Genomic DNA, 23,582 nt, shown 5'->3' on the forward strand with positions numbered 1-23,582 from the left:
ATACTTTATAACGAGCCATTATGTATATTTCTTTAATGACATAGGTTTCAAATTTCACAGCACTCTGTATGTTGCTGTATCTTCTAATAAGCGGTATTATGTGTTTGTTTAATGTCAAACAATTTATCTAAGAGACAGGAATGGAGTAATAAATAAGGAAGAAGCAAAGAGCCACAGTACATCAGTGCAATTATCAAAGAATGTTTTTCCGAAAACATTGTTGCATTGGATTGCCAAACCAATTTCAATTTCAGGATAGCTTTTCTGCACTGGTTTTTTGGCACAATTTGTCCAACATTGGTATTACCCACACAAGAGATGGCAGAATTATAAGCGCCATTTATCTTCAGGATCAATCGAATCGTCGTAAATCTTTTGCAGTGCTTGGAAGGCATTATGCTAGAAGTTGGCTCGGTCCACAAAACTGGTCATGCCCCTCAGGGTGAATTACCCTACACTGGGGAGTTACCACTAATTGCATTCGTTTATAATAGTTTAAGGAGGTTCTAAAAATTACCATGGGTGTTCTGAGCGCAGTCACTGGCAAACACATTTTAAAAGCTTTAGAATCCATTTTTTGTTGGTTTTCTGAGAAATTGACAAAGGCACACCAATATATCCAGCAAGCGCTTTGGTTTATATTTTAAAAATCCATTTTCAATAAAGTTAAATATGGCCCTGCATGGGTAATAAATTTACACTGCGATTATTAGTACTGATTTCCGATAAATACATCTTCAGCTGTATTAATAAAACTGCATCAAATGACCCACTCTTGAATATATCAAGGAATATTTTTTTCGAGCACTTTGTTTTAAAAAAGAGATAGGCTACCTGATGGCGGGTCTCATGGCCGATCCTGCATTCAGCAAATGAGTTTGAGCAAAATTCAAGGGAAAGTATATTCAGTACTTTTTAACAATTTTCATCTGAATCATTGACGAGGTACAAAACAGGAGTTGTAACCCTGTACGTTTCAAACTATGAGATCTAATTATCAACTCAGATGAGAATCGGATGGAGTGAAAACACATAAGGCATGATAATCAGTTTGGGAGACCTTAGAACATAGAACATTACAGCGCAGTACTGGCCCTTCGGCCCTCGAAGTTGCGCCGGCCTGTGAAACCCTCTGAAGCCGATCTGACCTACACTATTCCATTTTCATCCATATGTCTATCTAGTGACCACTTAAATGCCCTTAAAGTTGGCGAGTCTACTACTGTTGCAGGCAGGGCGTTCCACATCCCTACTACTCTCTGAGTAAAGAAACTGCCTCTGACATCTGTCCTAAATCTATCACCCCTCAATTTAAAGCTATGTCCCCTCGTGTTGGTTATCACCATCCGAGGAAAAAGACTCTCACTGTCCACCCTATCTAACCCTCTGACTATCTTATATGTCTCTATTAAGTCACCTCTCAGCCTTCTCCTCTCTAACGAAAACAACCTCAAGTCCCTGAGCCTTTCCTCGTAAGACCTTCCCTCCATACCAGGCAACATCCTAGTAAATCTCCTCTGAACCCTTTCCAAAGCTTCCACATCCTTCCTATAATGTGGTGACCAGAACTGCACGCAGTACTCCAGGAGCAGCGGTACCAGAGTTATGTACAGCTGCAGCATGACCTTGTGGCTCCGAAACTCAATCCCCCTACTGGTAAAGGCTAGCACACCATATGCCTTCTTAACAGCCTTATTAACCTGGGTGGCAACTTTCAGGGATTTATGTACCTGGATGCCGAGATCTCTCTGTTCATCTACACTACCAAGAATCTTGCCATTAGCCCAGTACTCTGCATTCCTGTTACTCCTTCCAAAGTGAACCACCTCACACTTTTCCGCATTAAACTCTATCTGCCACCTCTCAGCCCAGCTCTGCAGCTTATCTATGTCCCTCTGTATCCTATAACACCCTTCAGCACTATCCACAACTCCACCGACCTTCGTGTCATCTGCAAATTTACTAACCCATCCTTCTACACCCTCTTCCAGGTCATTTATAAAAATGACAAACAGCAGTGGCCCCAAAACAGATCCTTGCGGTACACCACTAGTAACTGAACTCCAGGATGCACATTTGCCATCAACCACCACCCTCTGTCTTCTTTCAGCTAGCCAATTACTGATCCAAACCGCTAAATCACCTTCAATCCCATACTTCCTTATTTTCTGCAATAGCCTACCGTAGGGAACCTTATCAAACGCCTTACTGAAATTCATATACACCACAACAACCGTTTTACCCTCATCCACCTGTTTGGTCACCTTCTCAAAAAACTCAATAAGGTTTGTGAGGCATGACCTACCCTTCACAAAACCGTGTTGACTATCGCTAATCAACTTGTTCTTTTCAAGATGATTATAAACCCTATCTCTTATAACCTTTTCCAACATTTTACCCACAACCGAAGTAAGGCTCACAGGTCTATAATTACCAGGGTTGTCTCTACTCCCCTTCTTGAACAAGGGGACAACATTTGCTATCCTCCAGTCTTCCGGCACTATTCCTGTCGACAAAGACGACATAAAGATCAAGTTTATGATCTTTTGATGATTTGATGATTTGATGATTTGATTGCCTGCAGGTGCTCGCATTCCGGGGCATCTCTGACTGTGTCTATATAAACATTTCTGGAACAAGCCTTTCCATTCACCTGAAGAAGGAGCCGTGCTCCGAAAGCTCGTGTTTGAAACAAACCTGTTGGACTTTAACCTGGTGTTGTAAGACTTCTTACTGTGCTCACCCCAGTCCAACGCCGGCATCTCCACATCATAAAGATCAAGGACAAAGGCTCTGCAATCTCCTCCCTGGCTTCCCAGAGAATCCTAGGATAAATCCCATCTGGCCCAGGGGACTTATCTATTTTTACACTTTCCAAAATTGCTAACACCTCCTCCTTATGAACCTCAATTCCATCTAGCGTGGTCGACTGAACCTGAGTATTCTCCTCGACAACATTGTCTTTCTCCAGTGTAAACACTGACGAAAAATATCCATTTAACACTTCCCCTATCTCCTCTGATTCCACACACAACTTTCCACTACTATCCTTGATTGGCCCTAATCTTACTCTAGTCATTCTTTTGTTCCTGATATACCTATAGAAAGCCTTGGGGTTTTCCTTGATCCTATCCACCAACGACTTTTCGTGTCCTCTCCTCGCTCTTCTTAACTCTCCCTTTAGGTCCTTCCTGGCTAACTTGTAACTCTCAAGTGCCCTAACTGAGCCTTCATGTCTCATCCTAACATAAGCCTTCTTCTTCCTCTTGACAAGTGCTTCAACTTCCTTAGTAAACCACGGTTCCCTTGCTCGACAACTTCCTCCCTGCCTGACAGGTACATACTTATCAAGGACACGCAGTAGCTGTTCCTTGAAAAAGCTCCACATTTCGATTGTACCCATCCCCTGCAGTTTCCTTCCCCATCCTATACATCCTAAATCTTGCCGAATAGCATCATAATTGCCTTTCCCCCAGCTATAATTCTTGCCTTGCGGTATATACCTATCCCTGCCCATTGCTAAAGTAAACATAACCGAATTGTGATCACTATCACCAAAGTGCTCACCTACATCTAAATCTAACACCTGGCCGGGTTCATTACCCAGTACCAAATCCAATGTGGCCTCGCCCCTTGTTGGCCTGTCTACATACTGTGTCAGAAAACCCTCCTGCACACACTGCACAAAAACTGACCCATCTATAGTACTCGAACTATAGTATTTCCAGTCAATATTTGGAAAGTTAAAGTCCCCCATAACAACTACCCTGTTATTCTCGCTCCTGTCAAGAATCATCTTTGCAATCCTTTCCTCTACATCTCTGGAACTATTCGGAGGTCTATAGACAACTCCCAACAGGGTGACCTCTCCGCTCCTGTTCCTAACCTCGGCCCATACTACCTCAGTAGACGAGTCCTCAAACGTCCTTTCTACCGCCGTAATACTTTCCTTGATTAACAATGCCACAACCCCCCCTCTTTTACCATCTTCTCTTTTCTTACAGAAACATCTAAATCCTGGAACCTGCAACAACCATTCCTGTCCCTGCTCTACCCATGTCTCCGCAATCGCCACAACATCGAGATCCCAGGTACCAACCCATGCTGCAAGCTCACCCACCTTATTCCGGATGCTCCTGGCGTTGAAGTAGACACACTTCAAACCAGCGCCTTGCTTGCCGGTGCCCTCTTTCGAACTTTTAACCCTATCCCTGACCTCACTACTCTCAACATCCTGTACACTGGGGCTACAATTTAGGTTCCCATCCCCCTGCTGAATTAGTTTAAACCCCCCCTTGAGGGGCGGGATTCTCCCATGCCGCGCCGTTTGGGAGAATCGCCGTTCGCGCCGGATTTTCGCGCGACGCCGGTCTGACACCTTTCCACCATTCTCCCAACCAGCAAGAACGGCATCATCGGGGTCAGCGCCGCACCCGGAGAATCGCCCCAGGTGCCAAATCTGGTGATTCTCCAGGCCCCCCGCTATTCAGCGGCCTGAATGGGCCGAAGTCCCAACGGCATGATGCCGTCGCGGTTCACTCCTGCAAAATAAATTTGTCAGCCAGTCGTGCTGGCGGGGGGGGGGGGCAGGTTTTGGGGAATGGAGCCGCCATGCTCGGGGGGGGGGGGGGAGGAAACGGTGCAGTCATGTTTGGAGGGGGACGAGGAGGGGGCGGGGGGGAAGGGGGAGGGGGGAAGGAGGACGGGGGTAAGGAAGAGAAGAGATGGGGAGGGGAGGGGGGAGGAGGGGGTGGGAGGAGAGGGGGGAAGGGTGCAGCCATGTTCGGGGGGAGGGGGGCAGTTCGGGGCAGGGGGCCTCCATGTTCTGGGGAGGGGGACGGGTTTCCACGGGAGCGACATGCCAGCCAGCCTGCCATGGCAGGACGGTGGCAAAGCCATGCCTGCAAGTTGAGGTAGTGCTGATGGGCAAAGGCCACTGGTGCTGCCATCCCGCGAGGCCTCACGTCTTGACCTTGGGTACGTCCAGCCCCTCCCCATAGGTGCCGCAACGCCCAGCTGACGGAGACCATCTATGGGAAGGATCAAGATGACACACATGCCAGCCCACGGTGGTGTAATGAGGAGGGACGGGCAAAACTGGACGGTGGACGGATACTGTGGGCAGGGGTCAGGGTGCCTGCCTGTCTGTAGCGACACCAGCCAACTGGGGCACTTTTGCATCCAATGGCACCCGGCTGTCGAGGTGTCAATGCGCCATCGTTAAACATATTGTATGCCCCCCCTCCTCCTGCAGATCATAATGTTTGGGCACCCGCCAGCGATGTTTGCCGCCGTGGCGGGAGCCACTGCAGCAGAGGGACTGGCTGCAGAGGGCCCCGTGCCACCCGCGCAGGCTGCAGGCCTGCCTGCCCAATAGGTGCAGGAGGAGGCAGAAGGGGATGATGACCACCACATCGATGGGAATGCACAGGACGAGGATACCGATCTTGATGGGGCGCAGGGGGAGAAGGAGGAGCAGGTGGTGGTGCCAAGGCACCGGAGCTGCCCCATGAGGTCTCAAGTGTATCATCACCACATGTCCTTCAAGGACCAGCAGGACAGGGCATGCAGGAGGAGACTCCGGATGAGTAGGGAGACTGTCGCACATATAAGCCACCTCATGGCACCACGTGGAACGGGGGGTGGACATGCTATCCCGGTGACCGTCAAGGTGATGGTTGCCCTCAACTTCTAGGCGACGGGGTCGTTCCAGGCGCCGAGCGGGGAACTGTCCGATATCTCCCAGGCATTGGTGCATCGATGCATCCGAGCAGTCACCGACGCCCTGTATGCCATCACCGACCGGTACATCCAGTTTCCAGAGGACCGCGCACACCAGGATGCCCGGGCGGCGGGATTTGCCTCCGTGGCCAGGATACCAATGGTCCAGGAGGTGATTGATGGGGTGCACGTCGTCCTCCATGCGTCCTCCATCGGAGAACAGGGACGTGTTCATGAACAGAAAGGGGACCTACTCCATGAACATTCAGGTGGTCTGCGACCACCGCATGAAGATCATGCATGTGTGCGCCCAGTACCCCAGAAATGTGCATGATGCATTTATACTGGCGCAATCTTTCATCCCCGTCATGTTCGAGAGACGCCCCCCCCCTCGGCTGAGGGGCTGGTTGATGGACAACAGGGGTTACCCGTTGCGGTCGTGGCTGATGACGCCTGCATGGAGACCACAGACCAACGCGGAAACCCGCTACAATGAGGCCCATGCAGCAACCAGGGGTGTTGTCGAGAGGTGCTTTGGCCTCTTGAAGATGCGCTTCAGGTGCCTGGACCGCTCTGGAGGGGCCCTCCAGTACCATTCAGAGAGGATCAGCCGCATAGTTGTTGTCTGCTGCGTCCTGCACAACATAGCCCAGCAGAGAGGTAATATCCTGGAGGACGAGGCACAGGGGGAGCCCGATGAGGGCGACGCATCTGTACATGAGGAGGAGAAGGAGGAGCAGGATGGGGAGGGGTGAGGGCACAGACGCGACATGTTGGCTGGATATGGCCAGGAGGCTGCACGACGCCACTGGCTTGCGAGCGAGCAGGCGAGGCGTTGATTGCCACATGTTTCACGAACTAGGGGTAGAGCATCGCTGAGCAAGGCATTTGCACCATCGTTCCGCCCAAACGCACCACCCAGCACAAGACACGCAGATGTTGGCAACATTATGACTGGGGGCGGGGGGCACTGGGCGCCACGCCACAGTGGCTCGCAAGGGGGGGTGTGATGCCAATGTGGGTCAGGTGGAACGTAGTGTTCCCCCTTCCTGCATGGGCAGGAGGGGTGTGACACGTGGTGAGGGGGGGAGGGAAGGGTGGGGTGTGGCCCGGGGATCTAGCGGGGTACTTAACCTGGCTGCCCTCGTGAGGTCATAGAGCTTCTTGCGGCACTGTTCTCCAGAATATGGGGTGTGCCCCACAGCGCTAACGGCAATGTCCACATCACGCCAGTTGCACCTGACTGTGCTGGCCAGGTGCCGATGGGCACATCTTGGGCACAGGATCGCCCTCCGCTCTTCCACTGCATCCAGCAGTGTCTCCAGGTCATTGACCCGGAACCTGGGGGCGGCACGGCGGGGCGCAGCCATCTCTCTGTGTCGGGGCCTGTGCGGCGAATCTCGCACATAAAATGATGCGGCGCCGTGTCATCCGGGTGTCACATGATGATTGCGCCGCTCTGGTGCCACGCCTACCGCGTTTTTCGCAACTCCCGCCCCGGGGGGTGGGGGGTTGGTGGCCCTCCAATGGAGCTTTGGGCAGCCCCATTAAAGATTTACCCACTTGGTCCACCACAAGATCCACCGTGTCAGGTATACATTTGTCAAGGCCTGCACCAATTCTCGCCCACGTGATTCTTGGCCCAGAGGACCAGGAAATATGATGTCTGGCCCATTAATAGGATGCAAATTGGTCTTAATAATCTATTTGCATCCTCCCACTGACACAGGGTGTGAACCTTGATCCGACTGCCAGTGGGAACGGGCACAATCCCGTTATCTGCCCGACACTGGATTCTCTGCCACCGGTAGAAGAGTTACCGATGCGGTGGAGAATCCAGCCCATGGTGTGCGGGGCAATGCCTTTGTCGAAATAATGGGTGTGTGGACTCCCTGCAAATACAAATACATTAGTGTGTTCCTGTGCTAATATTACACAGCACAATTTTATCCTTATTATAACATGTATTAACATAGCACCTGAAATAAGTACATTTTTTGTGAGGGCCACGAAGAATCCAGCACAAGCTTGTAGAATCGAAAGAAATGACTTTATTTACAATTGCATATATACAACAGCAGCAGTACTCCACCATTGCTCACTCCTCTCTAGCTGGTTCCACACTGGCCAGCTCTATTTATGCAGGTGACTCTGCTAATGATTTCTCCGCACCCCTCATTGGGGAAGCTCATACTCACTAAGGATTGTGGGATTGCCATTAGTCCCCGGCCAGTAGTAATCAGGCAGGTTAAAACAGCCTTCTTTTGGAGTTAATTCCCACTCATTTCCTTTTCCTCTGCCTAAAGGCAGATCTGACCCACAGCGCCACAACCTTCACCAGAGAGCAAGGAGGCAGATTGCAAACCCATTCAGAATGGGGATTAAACCCTGTGCTGTTGGCACTAATTTGATCCACATTAGCCATCCAGCTAACTGAGCCAGCCAACCCCCTCAAGTAATCTGGGTTGTTACGGCAACCTCATAAGGCTCTGGTTAGACCCTATATCTAAGGGCCCCGTATCTAAGGATGAATGTGCTGGCCTTGGAAAGGGTCCAGAGGAGGTTCACAAGAATGATCCCTGGAATGAAGAACTTGTCGTATGCGGAACGTTTGAGCACTCTTTGTCTGTACTCGGAGTTTAGAAGGATGAGAGGGGATCTTATTGAACTTACAGGATATTGCGAGGCCTGGATAGAGTGAACGTGGAGAGGATGTTTCCACTTGTAGGAAAAACTAGAACCAGAGGACACCATCTCAGACTAAAGCCATGATCCTTCAAAACAGAGATGAGGAATTTCTTCAGCCAGAGGGTGGTGAATCTGTGGAACTCTTTGCCACAGAAGGCTGTGGAGGCCGATTCACTGACCAGGAATCTCTCCCACTCTTACCTCCTGCCATTGGTATGTGTTGGAAGGATTTACAAGCTGATACCTGCTTGGCCAAAATATGAACGCACATTTCTTGGCCATTAAGTCCCAGAGTGGGACTTGAAACCTGAGCTTCTGGCTCAGAAGCAGGGATGCTATCCACTGCTCCACAAGACCTCCTTCTCTCTGACATACTAGGCCTGATATTATCAATTGTTCACACTTCCCAGCCATCCAGCTCGAGTTGCCCTGCTTTGGTAATTGCTGGACATAAATTCTCTTATCATGTAACAAACAATAAGGTAAAAATATATTTCTTCAAATTACTTGCATTAACTCTGATCACTGGAACAAAACAATTACAGCTTGGCCTTCCTCCCTCAGAACTTAGCAGTCCTCATAGATCAGACAAGGTATTGCACACCAAGTCCACAATAAACTAAAGTGGCCTTCCTGCGTGTGGCGTAAAAATAAATTGCTGATTCATGATGAGCCTATTTTGCATTAATGCCATGGGCCAATTACACCGCTGTATGTAGAGACCATTCCACAAAATGCTAATACACAAATTGTACCCAATCATCGAAGGGTCAAAATCTTGACAACACAAAATTCAGGTTTCAGCTGGAACAAATTTCTGCTATCTCAATCGCAATCCCCAAAATATCACGCTATCTGGCCTTGTTCCCACACATAACCTGTCACCTCGCCTTCAATTTCATATCATTAAGGTAGACCAGCTTCCATTTTAAATCTAGTTCTTTTAATTCAAAATTATTACAAAAACACCAAACCTGAACGGATTTAATTAAAGTGGGAAAATCCAGAAGACACTCAAGTGTATTTAGATGCGCATCTGATAATAGGCGTTCAAATACTGCTTGCATAGTTCATCAGGCTGGGATGCATCCCACTGTGATTAATTAAATTCACTGAAACACTAACCTGAGGGAATATTTCCTTTGTGTACCATGTATAACTGGATCATAAACAAGTTTAAAAAGGTTATATAAAATACAAGTTTGTTATACATAGTAAAGATTAAATCTCACCATCTCAAATAAAGCAGCTGAGATTTAAGCCGGCATTATCACAGTTACTTCAAACAGTGCGTTATTTGTTGTTCACTTTTATCATAAAGCTACAGAAACATTTGGCTTCTCCTATGGGTTACAACAAATTTGTTAATATTGAATTCCATCTTGTCTGGACTCCATTAAGACATGCCACTGGACACATATCAATATTGCGAGAGTATTATAAAAGGCATGATCTAATAGTCATAAAAAGCATAAACAGTATTTTACAGAAGATACTTAATTTACGCTAGTTTCACGCATGACTAGTGAAACATTTGAAAAACATAATTGTCTCCTGCCATAAATATACTGATGCACAATTGTTTATGGAAAGGATAGTGTTGGCACAGGACTCTAGGCAGCTCACTGATGGAGAATACAAACTTTAGGCCATCCTTTATATTCATAGCAGTTTCTGAAGTCGAGAATAAAAAATGAATTGAAAAGTATTTTAATTCCCCTGTGGAATATGCAAACGGCACAATTCTTGAAACTGACATGAAGCTGGCTTTTGCTACTTGCAACATTTTCCTTCATCTTACCCTACATACATATATAAAGCAATGATGCAGGGGTATATGACAAGGAATACAATCCAATGATGTGATACATCAAGCATATTTTATACAGGCTGAAATAGCGAGTATTGAGAAATTATATTACAAGGGCCTCACGGTAGCATGGTGGTTAGCATCAATGCTTCACAGCTCCAGGGTCCCAGGTTCGATTCCCGGCTGGGTCACTGTCTGTGTGGAATCTGCACGTCCTCCCCGTGTATGCGTGGGTTTCCTCCGGGTGCTCCGGTTTCCTCCCACAGTCCAAAGATGTGCGGGTTAGGTGGATTGGCCATGCTAAATTGCCCGTGGTGTAAGGTTAATGGGGGGATTGTTGGGTTACGGGTATACGGGTTACGTGGGTTTAAGTAGGGTGATCATTGCTCGGCACAACATCGAGGGCCGAAGGGCCTGTTCTGTGCTGTACTGTTCTATGTTCTATGTTCTAAGTATTTACCATACTAATTGATATTCTGGAATTACTTCCAAATTTTGTTGTTTCGTTATTGAGAAAATCTCCTGGTTACTATGTATTTGGCTAGGACGGCACAATGGCACAGTGGTTGGCACTTCTGCCTCACAGTGCCAGAGACCCGGGTTCAATTCAGGCCTTGGATGGCTGTGTGGAGTTTGCACGTTCTACCCGTGTCTGCGTGGTTTCCTCCGCGTGCTCCGGTTTCCTCCCACAGTCCAAAGATGTGGATTGGCCCTGCTAAATTGCTTATTCGTGTCCAAAAGGTTAGGGAGGGTTATAGGGGCAGGGTGGAGGTGTGGGTTTAAGTGGGGTGCTCTTTCCAAGGGCCAGTGCAGACTCAATAGGCTGAATGGCCTCCTTCTGCACTGGAGGAATTCTATGACAAGGATTAATTAAGTGGATTCATTACTTGAGGTAGAACTCCTGCATCTTGTTACTTGAGGTAGGGCTCCCACATCGTATATAAGATAAAGATATGCGGCATATTTTCCTACATTCAAAAATTTGAGTAAAATAATAGATGCAAGTACATTTTATACACACCGTTTGCTGAAGTTACTGACCAGAAAACATACCCAGGATTACCCAATTATTCTTAATACATTTATTTTACTGTAAAGTCAATATTGCAGTCAACTCTCACTTCCCAGCCTGTGCAAAACAATAGCTGGTATGAAATACTAACTTGAGTCCAGGAATATCTAGTAGGTTGGTCAGTCCTGTCCAGTTGATTTCCAGAAACTGAATGGAGAAATTAATAGCATTAATTAGAAGCACAGCAAGCAATAGATTTGGTAACAAGAGAAGCTGTCTCTCTCCTCAACAATGAGGTATAATATTCAAATTACATTTTAATCTTTTTTTCAGGTTAGAAGGATAATATTTGCTTGAAAGAAATGGTCTGGCTCTTAAGGTTAGCACGGAAGTGACATCTTGCAGGTTTACATGTCTTAGTCCATGTTAGACGGCCATGTCACACCATTGAGTGTGCTGGGTGGATTGCCTTGAAGCCGGCAGCAAATTTGTGCTAGTTTGTATAGTGGCCGGCACAGCAGCACAGTGGCTAGCACTGTTGCTTCACAGCGCCAGGGTTCCAGGTTCAATCCCGGCTTGGGTCACTGTTTGTGCGGAGTCTGCATGTTCTCCCTATGTCTGCGTGGGTTTCCTTCCACAAGTCCTGAAAGGTGTGCTGTTAGACGAATTGGACATTCTGAATTCTCCCTCTGTGTACCCGAACAGGCTCCGGAATGTGGCGACTAGGGGCTTTTCACAGTAACTTCACTGCAGTGTTAATGTAAGCCTTCTTGTGACAATAAAGATTATTATAAATTTTTATAGGCCACATTGTAGAGCACTTTCATTCACAATGTTGTGAAACAGCTGTGACCACAATTCCATGCTGGGCTATCCCTGGAATTTCATTTTTGGAACAGCTGTGATATCATTGGATGGAGTGTGTGGATCCTGTGCGCACGGGGCCTACAGGGTGGAAATGATTATCTACCCCGTGGTCCTCACGGAGTACGAGCTTCTCTGCTAGGGGTGGGAATCTCTATTAACCTCTGTATAAAATGTTGGCCTGTAAGGCACCGGCCAGTGAGTAATCTGGTACCCACAGTCCCGACCAAACGCCATGGCAACTCCGGACTCTGGGCAAAGAGCCGGCCACCGAGACGTGCGATGTCACCACACTCACTGGTCTACATACCTGCAAGTAGCAGGAAGGCTAGCACTCCAGGCACCCCGGGCAAGGTAGGTGCCAGCTCCGGGGACGGACCTTGCATCTGGATAACCCAGAAGAGGATGAGGCTGAGGCACAGCTTAACTGTTTGGCATCGCCCTGTGTGGCCCCTATTTGTGTCCTGATGCAGGTGAACGACCTCATGCTCCTAATGGAATTGGATGCGGGAACAGCCAATTCTGAGGTGGTGCAGACCACTTTTGATCTTATAAAATAAAGTGCGCATACTTTGGCACTCTGCCTTGTTTGGCCACTTATACGGGGGAATGCCTTAATCCTAATAAGGGGCTGGTTTAGCACACTGGGCTAAATAGCTGGCTTGTAATGCAGAACAAAGTAGCAGCGTACTAGGCCTCCCCGTACCAGCCTCCCCGAACAGGCACCGGAATATGGCGACTAGGGGCTTTTCACAGTAACTTCATTGAAACCTACTTGTGACAATAAACGATTATTATTATTATTATTATTATTATGGGGTCCACCCTTACTCTGGTGGTTTATGGTCACCAATCAGTTCACCTGCCCTCATTGTTGTGCAAGGAAGCGGCTCTGGCCTCATGGTCCGCGATTGGCTACATCAGTTACAGATGGATTAGCAACATATCCTCCAAGTGAGATCTGGCGGTCTGAGTGCAATAGTACTGAGCAGGTTCCCCAAGGCTTTCCAGCCTGGCTTGGGTACGATTAAAGGGGCTGTGGCCAAAATCCAGGTGGACTGGGAGACCTAACCACAATATTTTCCTGCCCGCCCGCTTTCCTACGCTTTACTCGAAAATGTGGAGACTGAACTTCGTTGTTTGGAGGGTTTGGGCATCATTAGGCCTGTGCGCGTTGACGAGTAGCCAGTGCAGGTAGTCCCCATAATGAAGCCAGATAGGCCTCTGCAGAGACTATAATTTTTAAAAATATAAATTTAGAGTACCCAATTCTTTATTTTCCAATTAAAGGGCAATTTAATGTGGCCAATTAACCTACGCTGCACATCTTTTGGGTTGTGGGGGTGAAACCCACGCAAACACAGGGAGAATGTGCAAACTCCACACAGATAGTGACCCAGAGCTGGGATCGAACCTGGGACCTTGGTGCTGTGAGGCAGCAATGCTAACCACTGCGCCACCGTGCTGCCCTAGAGACTATAAATTGACAGTGAATCTGGCTTCGAGGTTAGACCGTTATCCTTTACTCCGCATCATTGGCCGGTGGCTGTACATGTACAAAATTGGACAGGAGCAACACTGGAGCTCGATAAATCGCCATGGCAATACGTCACGATCAATTCATATAAGGGACTTTGTGAGTACATCCAGCTTCCGTTCGGAGTATCCTCGGCATGCTCAGTTTTCCAGCGCGTCATGGAGAATATCCTGCGTGGATTGCTGCACGTTGGGGTTTACTTAGACGATGTGCTGGTCACAGGGGACAGAGAACAAGAACATTTTGCAGAACCTTGAGGCGGTGTTGAAACATTTTTCCAAATATGGGGTCTGCCTGCGTCATGCGAAGTGCATGCTTCTTGCGAAGGAAGCCGTCTACCTGGGGTATGGGGTGGACCAGGAAGGTCTGCATCCAGTTGCCGAGAAAGTGAGAGTCATCAAATGGCCCCCGCTCCGTGAGATGCCACAGAGCTTCGCTCTTTACTTGGACTATGGGCAAGTTATTCTAAATCTAGCAACCGTCCTGGCCCCCCCTTCACTTGTTGCTCAAGAAGCACCTGCCTTGGGAATGGAGCAAGGCCCATAATGAGGCATTTATGGAGGTGAAACGGCAGTTGTTCTCTTCGGGAGTGGCAGAAAACATAGAAAATGTAGGAGCAAGAGGAGGCCATTCGGCCCTTCAAGCCTACTCTGCCATTCATCATGATCATGGCTGATCATTCAACTCAATAGCCTAATCCCACTTTCCCCCAAATTCTTTGATGCCCTCTGCCCTTACTGCTATATCTAACTGCTTCTTGAAATCATACAATGTTTTGGACTCAACTACTTCTTGTGGTACTGAATTCCGCAACCTCACCACTCTCTGGGTGAAGAAATTTCTCCTCATCTCTGTCCTAATTCTCTGTCCTACACCATGGGCGAAATTCTCCGGCCCCCCGCAGGGTCAGAGAATCGCCCGGGACCGGTGAAAATCCCGCCCCCGCCGTGGCCGGAATTCTCCGCCACCTGGGAATTGGCGGGGCGGGAATCGCGCCGTGCCGAACGGCGAGCACCCTGCGGCGATTCTCCGGCCCACGATGGGCCGAAGTCCCGCCGCTAAGAGGCCTCTCCCGCCGCCGTGGTTTCAACCATCTCAGGTGGCGGCGGGATCGGCTTGGCGAGCGGGCCCCCCGGGGTCCTGGAGAGGGGGGGGGGGGGCGCAGGGCGATCGGACCCCGGGGGGTGACCCCACAGTGGCCAGGCCCGCGATCGGGGCAGCAGCTGACGCACCGGCGCATGCACGAACCGGCGAAGGCCTTTTGGCCAGCCCCGGCCGGCCGGTGTCAAAGGGCGTTGGCGCCGGTTTTGGCGCCAGTCGGCATGGCGCCAACCACTCCGGCGGGGGCCTAGACCCCAAAGGTGCGGAGAATTCCGCACCTTTGGAGCGGCCCGACGCCGGAGTGGTTGGCGCCACTCCGCTATGCTGGGACCCCACCGCCCCGCCGGGTAGGGGAGAATCCCGGCCCATATCCTCATAGGTGCCCCCTGGTTCTGGACACACCCACATTAGAACATCCTTCCTGTATCTACCCTGTCCAGTCCTATTAGAATTTTGTAGATTTCTATGAGATCCGCCCTCATTCTTCTGAACTCCAGCGAATACAATCCTAACCGATTCAATCTCTCAATCTTGCCATCTCAGGATACAGTCTGCTAAACCTTTGCTGCACTCTCTCTATAGCTAGAGCATCCTTCGTTGGAGACCAAAACTGCACACAATATTCCAGGTATGGCCTCACCAAGGCCCTGTGTAATTGCAATAAGACATCCCTGCTCCTGTACTTGAATCCTCTCGCAATGAAGGCCAGCATACCATTTGCCTTCTTTACTGCCTGCATGCTTACCTACAGTACGAGGACACCCAGGTCTCGCTGCACATTCCCCTCTCTTAATTTATGGCCATTCAGTAAACAGTCTGCCTTCTTGCTACCAAAGTGGAAGACCTCGCTTCTTCCCCGCTGTACCAGACTCCTAAACGACCCTCTTATGGACTGACCTGATTAATACTACACTCCTGTGTTGCCGTCTATGTATTTACATTGTGTACCTTGTGTTGCCCTATTATGTATTTTCTTTTTCTTTTATTTTGTTTTTATGTACTTAAAGATCTGTTTGAGCTGCTCGCAGAAAAATACTTTTCACTGTACCTCAGTACACATGGCAATAATCAAATACAATCCAATCCAATTTATCCAAATTATACTGCATCTGCCATTCATTTGCCCACTCACTCAACTGGCCCAAATCACACTGAAGGATCTTTGCATCCTCCTCACAGCTCACCCTCCCACCCAACTTGCTGTCATCTGCAATTTTGGAGATCCCTCATTAAATCATTAATATATATTGTGAATAGCTGGGGTCCTAGCACCGATCCCTGGGGTACCCCACTAGTCACTGCCGGCCAATTTGAAAAAGACCCATTAATTCCTACTCTTTGTTTCCTACGACAGGGGGACTGGAGAAGGGGGTAGTGTTAGCGATTTACTGAGCTATTTTGGAAGAGGAGAAGTCACCACTGGAAGGGATCAAAGCAAAGTGGGAGGAAGAGTTGGGAGAGGATATGGAGGAGGGGTTCTGGTGTGAGGTGCCCCAGAGAGTGAATGCCTCCACCTCGCGTGGTTGGGGCTGATACAGCTGAAAGTGGTATACAGAGCACACCTCTTGAGGGTGAGGATGAGTCGATTCTTTGAAGGAGTAGATGTGTGTGAACGTTGCCGGGGGGGGGGGGGGGGGGGGTCGTGTCCAAAGCTAGATGATTACTGGAAGGAGGTTTTTAGGGTCATTTCTAAAGTGGTGCACATGAAACTCAACCCGGGTCCCCGGGAGGCCATATTCGGGATGTCGGACCTGCCAGGGTTGGAAACGGGTGCGGAGGCAGATGTTGTAGCCTTCGCCTCATTGATTGCCCGAAGGTGGATCCTGTTGGGGTTGGAGAGCAGCGTAGTGGGAGGACCTGTTGGAATTCTTGACTCTTGAGAAAATTAAGTTTGAACTGAGGGGAAGGATGGAGGGGTTCTACAATTCATGGGCATTATTCATTGTGCACTTTCAAGAACTGGATAACATCGAACATTAGTTGGGGCGGGTGGGTGGGAGGGTTGGGGGAGGGGGTCGGTGTGTGTTAATGGCGACTATGGGTGATCCCTCATTCCATTTTGTTATTTGTTTGTGTGAACATGCGGGCTAATGTTTGGGGTTTGGTGGGAGGATGGGATTGTTGTTATTGATATGGGGATTGACATATTTGTTACTGATTATTGTTTATTGCTGGTGGGTGTAAATTTGGGAGAAAATGTGAAATAGGAGGAGAATAAAAAAATATTTAAAAAAAAAGAATCAACGACTTCATTCTCTATTTTGATGAAAAATCTATCATATTATGGTCAGTCATCCCCAAGGGGTCTCGCACAACTAGATTGCCAATGATTCCGTTCTCATTGCACAGTACCCAGTCTAACACTTTTTGCCCCTTGCAGTTTCTCAGCTCTACCCATACAGATTCCGCATCGTCAAGAGTTAATACACTTGACTTCCGGTTGCAGCAATGACCGAGTGAGCCGCACATTCGGGAGCTCTCACTCCGGCAGGGCTTTAGGACCTCATTCCCCGCGATAGCGGGACTGTGGAGCGGCGAAAAGGCAGCCACGTAGGTGCGGAGGAGCGGGCAGTATTTTATGGAACCGCGGGAGGGCAGGAAACAAAGGAAAAGGGAGAGAAAGGGACAGAGGCAAGGTGCAGGGGAAGCTGACCTGAGACCCAAGATGGCTGACCTCGGACCCAGCAATCAAGCAGGCGCTGGAAAACATGCTACAGGTGATAAAAAGCAGTTTTGAGTCGCTGAAGCGGGATAACTTGGACCCACTTCAGAAGGCAGTGGATCAGCTGAATCAGAGGCTGGATGCCCAGGATGTAAAAGTTAAGGAGCTGGGAGAGGCGGTGGAGGAGCAGGGGGTAGCGCAGACGATTGCGGTGTTAGAAGTCGACAGGCTGAAGGAGAGGCAAAGAAGACTGCTGGACAGAGTGGCGGAGTTGGAAAATAGAGCCTGCAGGAATAATCTGAGGACCATCAGCCTCCCGGAGGGGGCTGAGGGAGCTGATGCCACAGCGTTTGTGGCGGACATGCTGATGCAGCTGATGGGAGCTGAAGCCTTTCCATGATTGCTTCACAGCACCAAGGTCCCAGGCTCGATTCCTGGCTTGGTCACTGTGCGGAGTCTGCATGTTCTCCCCCTGCATGGTTCCGGGTGCTTTGGTTTTCTCCCACAGTCCAAAGATGTGCAGGTTAGGTGGATTGGCCATGCTAAATTGCCCATAGCGTCCAAAAAGTTTAGGTGGGGTTACTGGGTTACGGGGATAGGGTGGAGGTGGGGGGCTTTAGTGAGGTACTCTTTCCAGGGGCCGGTGCATACTCGATGAGCCAAATCGCCTCTTTCTGCACTGTAAATTCTATGTTCAAAATCATTGTATGTTATGTGCATTGCTTTGCTGTTAGGGATTGGGACAGTCCTGTCTCATCGGATGATTGATGGCAATGAACGTCCGAGTGCCTTTGCCTCCCAGGCACTGGCTGCAGCTGAGAGAAAATATGCCCAAATAGAGAAAGAAGCCCTGGCGGTCGTATTTGATGTAAAGCAGTTTGATCAGTAAGTCCACGGCTGCCATTTATTGTCACGGATCACATGCCATTGCTGGGCCTCTTCCGTGAAGACAGGGCGATCCTGCCAGCCTCTTCCGTGAAGACAAGGTGATCCTGCCAGCCTCTTCTGTGAAGATAAGGCAATCCTGCCAGCCTCTTCCGTGAAGACAAGGCGATCCTGCCAGCCTCTTCTGTGAAGATAAGGCGATCCTGCCAGCCTCTTCCATGAAAACAAGACGATCCCGCCAGCCTCTTCTGTGAAGATAAGGCGATTCTGCCAGCCTCTTCTGTGAAGATAAGGCGATTCTGCCAGCCTCTTCCATGAAAACAAGACGATCCCGCCAGCCTCTTCCATGAAGACTAGGTGATCCTGCCAACCTCTTCCATGAAAACAAGATGATCGCGCCAGCCTCTTCTGTGAAGATAAGGCGATCCTGCCAGCCTCTTCCGTGAAGACAAGGCAATCCTGCCAGCCTCTTCCGTGAAGACGAGGCGATCCTGCCAGCCTCTTCCGTGAAGACGAGGCGATCCTGCCAGCCTCTTCCGTGAAGACAAGGCGATCCTGCCAGCCTCTTCCGTGAAGACGAGGCGATCCTGCCAGCCTCTTCCGTGAAGACGAGGCGATCCTGCCAGCCTCTTCCGTGAAGACGAGGCGATCCTGCCAGCCTCTTCCGTGAAGACAAGGCGATCCTGCCAGCCTCTTCCGTGAAGACGAGGCGATCCCGCCAGCTTCTTCAGTAAAGACAAGGCAATCCTGCCAGCCTCTTCCGTGAAGACAAGGCAATCCTGCCAGCCTCTTCCGTGAAAACAAGACAATCCCGCCAGCCTCTTCTGTGAAGACAAGGCGATCCTGCCAGCCTCTTCCATGAAGAGGAGGCGATCCCGCCAGCTTCTTCAGTAAAGACGAGGCGATCCCGCCAGCTTCTTCCGTGAAGAGGAGGCGATCCCGCCAGCTTCTTCCGTGAAGAGGAGGCGATCCCGCCAGCTTCTTCCGTGAAGACGAGGCGATCCCGCCAGCTTCTTCCGTGAAAACGAGGCGATCCCGCCAGCTTCTTCCGTGAAGAGGAGGCGATCCCGCCAGCTTCTTCCGTGAAGACGAGGCGATCCCGCCAGCTTCTTCCGTGAAGACGAGGCGATCCCGCCAGCTTCTTCCGTGAAGAGGAGGCGATCCCGCCAGCTTCTTCCGTGAAGACGAGGCGATCCCGCCAGCTTCTTCCGTGAAGAGGAGGCGATCCCGCCAGCTTCTTCCATGAAGACGAGGCGATCCTGCCAGCCTCTTCCATGAAGACGAGGTGATCCCGCCAGCCTCTTTCGTGAAGACAAGGCAATCCCACCAATTGCATTTGCGGGGATTCTGTGCTGGGCCTTGTATTGGCTGCTTATGAATACTCTTCCACCCAGCGACCCAGATTGTGCATACTGATGTGTTGAGTCGTCTTCGCCTGCAGACCAAATCCACAAACCCCTCTTCAGTGGATGAACTTTATGGACTCCTTGCCTGTCACTGCATCGTGTATTTGAGACTGGACGCAGACCGACTCAGTCCTTGGTGCTATATGGTGGGCAGCAACGACAGCTACCAGAGGAGTTGAAAGCATTCTCCTCTAAGTACTCAGAGCTTACTATGGAAGATAACATCTTCCTGTGGGGTAAGAGGGTTGTTCTTCCAATGAAGGGTCATGTAATCGTGCTGAAAGACCTTCACAACAACATCCTGTCGTGTCCAAATTGAAGATTCTGACGAGAAGCCACATCTGGTGGCTGTGTTTGGACACGGATAACGAAACGTTGGTCCAAAAGTGCTCAGTCTGTCCAGAGCACCAGAAGATTCGTGCGGCGGCCCCCCTCCACTCTTGGAAGTGGCCAGGCTGCCCCTAGGCCCACGTGCATGAGAACTTCACCATTCCTGGGGTTGCTGTTCCTAATCCTGGAGGACACCCTCGCAAAGTGGCTGGAGATTCACCGGATGACGATCAGTTCTCGGGCAACCATTGAGAGGAATGTAATAGTCCGCATGGGGCCTCCAGGGTGGGAATGAGTATCTTCCCCGTGGTCTTTGCGGAGTGTGAGCTCCCCGCTAGGGGAACCTCTATTAACCTTTGTATAATAGGTCGGTCAGTAAGGCACCAACCAGTGAGGAACCCCGTAGTGATCTACCAATCTGAGTATAGATCTTGTTGTAAATAAAACGTTGTTTCTTTATTTTACTCGGTGTGGACTCCCCGTGTCCTTATTAAAGATCCCTTTCATTGAAGGCCAATGTTTTCAAGGAAGGCCGAACCTGGAGTCTCTTCTTTCAGATTACTCACCGGATCTTTGTTGGTGACCTTATCGCCACCCCAGAGGTTGCGCCATTTGTCCTTTATGTCAAAACCTGCATCCAGTCGCAAAGCCCCAGAAAGGTTGCATGTTTTGAGCTGCATGTTGGGTTGGTTCTGAAGATCATCATGGATTGGAGGTTCTGGGATGGCTGCAATGCAGTCACACTTTTAGTGATTTTGCTTTCCATCCCAAGTCTGGATGTGGAGCACTCCAAAACCTGGGAGCTGCTTCACCTACTCAACATCAACCTTACAAATCTTCACCTGAATGCTGCTGTTTCTCGGCTGCCTTTCAATCTAACGTTACCTCAACTATGGAATCTCATTGTGAAATCGAGAAGGAAATTCTCCAAGACCATTTCATCAACTCCTCCCACATCCCTGCTTTCTTCTCCCTTCACCCAGAGATGGTACTGATGGAAAGTCATAGTTTGTCTTCATTTGGACACAAAAGTTATGAAGTTATTATTCATTTCTTCTCGATATCGTTTCTCACCAGTGACAGCTCCTCCTTTTTAAACTTCTCTCTATTGGTCACTATTTAGAAATAGCGGTCGCTCATTTAAGGCAGAGATGAGGAGATTTTGTTTTTTCTCAAAGGGGAATAAGATTCTGGAACTCTCTTCCTGAAAAGGCAGTGGAAGAAGAGTTTTGAACATTTTTAAGCTAGAGCAAGGTAGATTCTTGATTAACGGAGACCGGGCGGGGGTTAAAGGTTATCAGTGATTGGCAGGAATGTGGAGTTGAGGTTACAGTCAGATCAACCATGATCTTATTGAATGACGGAGCAGGGTCGAGGGGCCGAGTGGCCTACTCCTGCTCCTAATTCGTATGCATGTTCATGGTCCACAAAGATAATACTTCACATTCGACAAGATAAATATGAGCATATCGCTGCTATTTGTAGAAACAGGAATCAGAACCAACATCAAAATCATAACTATGACTGGAATTAACTGGAATGAAAGCCAACTATTAGAGCATTAACAATTAATTGGTGGCTTTGGGATTATAATGAAACAGGGAAGAGGAATGTGAACATAGAACATACAGTGCAGAAGGAGGCCACTCGGCCCATCGCTTCTGCACCAACCCACTTATGCCCTCACTTCCACCCTATCCCCGTAACCCAATAATCCCTTCTGACCTTTATGGCCACTAAGGGCAATTTATCATGGCCAATCCACCTAACCTGCACATCTTTGGACTGTGGGAGGAAGCCGGAGCACCCGGAGGAAATCCACACACACACGGGGAGGATGTGCAGACTCCGCACAGACAGTGACCCAAGCCAGAATCGAACCTGGGACCCTGGATCTGTAAAGCAATTGTGCTATCCACAATGCTACCGTGCTGCCCCAAATGCTGCCACAATGCTACCATGCTGTCGATGGTAGCCATGATGTGGAGATGCCAGTGTTGGACTGGGGTGAGCACAGTGAGAAGTCTTACAACACCAGGTTAAAGTCCAACAAGTTTGTTTCGAATCACTAGCTTTCGGAGCACAGCTCCTTCCATCTAGGTGAATAGAGAGGTGGGTTCCAGAAACATATGTATAGACAAAGTCAATGATGCAAGACGATACTTTGAATGCAAGTCTTTGCAGGCAATTAAGTCTTTACAGCCATGGCACCTTCCCATGCAATCGCAGAAGGTGTAACACCTGCCCCTTTATCTCTTCCATGCTTAACATTCCAGGCCCAAAACACTCATTCTAGGTTAAGCAGCATTTCACTTGCACCTCTTTCAATCTGGTCTATTGCATTTGCTGTTCCCAATGTGGTCTCCTCTATATCAAAGAGACCAAACGCAGACTGGGTGATCACTTTGCTGAGCACCTTCGGTCTGTGTGCATTCAGGACCCAGACCTTCCCGTTGCTTGCCATTTTAACACAAAACCCTGCTCCATACCCACATGTCTGTTCTTGGCCTGCTGCAATGTTCCAGTGAAGCTCAACGCAAACTGGAGGAACAACATCTCATCTTCCGGTTATGCACGCTACAGCCTTCCGGTCTCAAATCGAATTCAACAACTTCAGATGATTAGCTCTACCCATTTGTTTTCATCCCATTTCATTTTAACTGTCTTTTACCATTTCTTTCTTTCTTGTCTTTCTTCACATATATTTAACCCCCCCATCTTACCCACCTTCCCTTACCCTTTCTCCCATTTGCTTCCCCCTTCCCCTCCCCCCACATCTACATCTGTCACAGTTTACCCTCTGATGTTAGTTTCTCTGCTGTTTGGCCTTTCACACCTTTTGCTCTCTCTGGGGACTGCCATTAGCACTTTTTCCCCGTGGTTTCTGTGGCTATTAGCACCCCGTTTCCCTGGGTTTCTGTGGTTATGACTCATCGTTCATTCTTACTCCACAGTACAAATATTTCACACTTTCTCTATTATAGCTTTGACAAAGAGTCATTGGACTCGAAACGTTTTTTCTCCCTACAGATGCTGCCAGACCTGCTGCGATTTTCCAGCATTTTCTCTTTGGTATGTATAACAAGTGTTGCATTGTTACAGCTACTTTTGTTGAAAAAATTAAAATTAAAACCGCAAAATATGTTATAAAAACTTACTGGTCGGCGAATGAAGAACAAAGTTACAGCTCCAACCAGCGGCATCTGACTGGAGAGGGGTTCCAGGATCACTCGGAGTGTACCATGTAGCTGTAGTGTAAGCATATACCATAACTATTACCAAATGTCAGCTTTAAGAATCAGTACTTCCTAATTGTTACGGTACTGAAGGTTCGACGCAACAGACAAGCAAAGCACATCAACATTTAGAGATAGAGGGAGACTACATTCGAGGAACCTCACAATATGAATGCTAATTTCAACGTGTTGCTCCACAGGTTCAGCTCACTCTCACGATTACAGCTACCAAATGTGTGAGTTGAGGTGTAATTATTTTGTTAACGCCAACAGTGGTTGCTAATGTTTTCCCATCTCCTAAAATTGCTCATGTTGTCAATGCACTTGAAC

The 23,582-nt window shown here is 48.9% G+C and overlaps 1 protein-coding gene across 2 annotated transcripts in view; it reads right to left on the reverse strand.

Moving 5' to 3' along the window:
- The window catches only part of LOC119962037 (extended synaptotagmin-3-like), a 170,816-nt gene that overhangs the window by 67,255 nt on the left and 79,979 nt on the right, over positions 1 to 23,582 (reverse strand). For both annotated transcript variants that reach the window (XM_038789816.1, XM_038789817.1), the window contains exons 6-7: positions 23,175 to 23,264; positions 11,383 to 11,438 (exon numbers count right to left, since the gene is read on the reverse strand). In XM_038789816.1, coding sequence (XP_038645744.1) covers positions 11,383 to 11,438; positions 23,175 to 23,264 — 146 coding nt within the window. The remainder of the gene's footprint in view (positions 1 to 11,382; positions 11,439 to 23,174; positions 23,265 to 23,582) is intronic.

The sequence above is a fragment of the Scyliorhinus canicula genome, chromosome 2, assembly GCF_902713615.1.
Source record: "Scyliorhinus canicula chromosome 2, sScyCan1.1, whole genome shotgun sequence".
Taxonomy (NCBI): domain Eukaryota; kingdom Metazoa; phylum Chordata; class Chondrichthyes; order Carcharhiniformes; family Scyliorhinidae; genus Scyliorhinus; species Scyliorhinus canicula.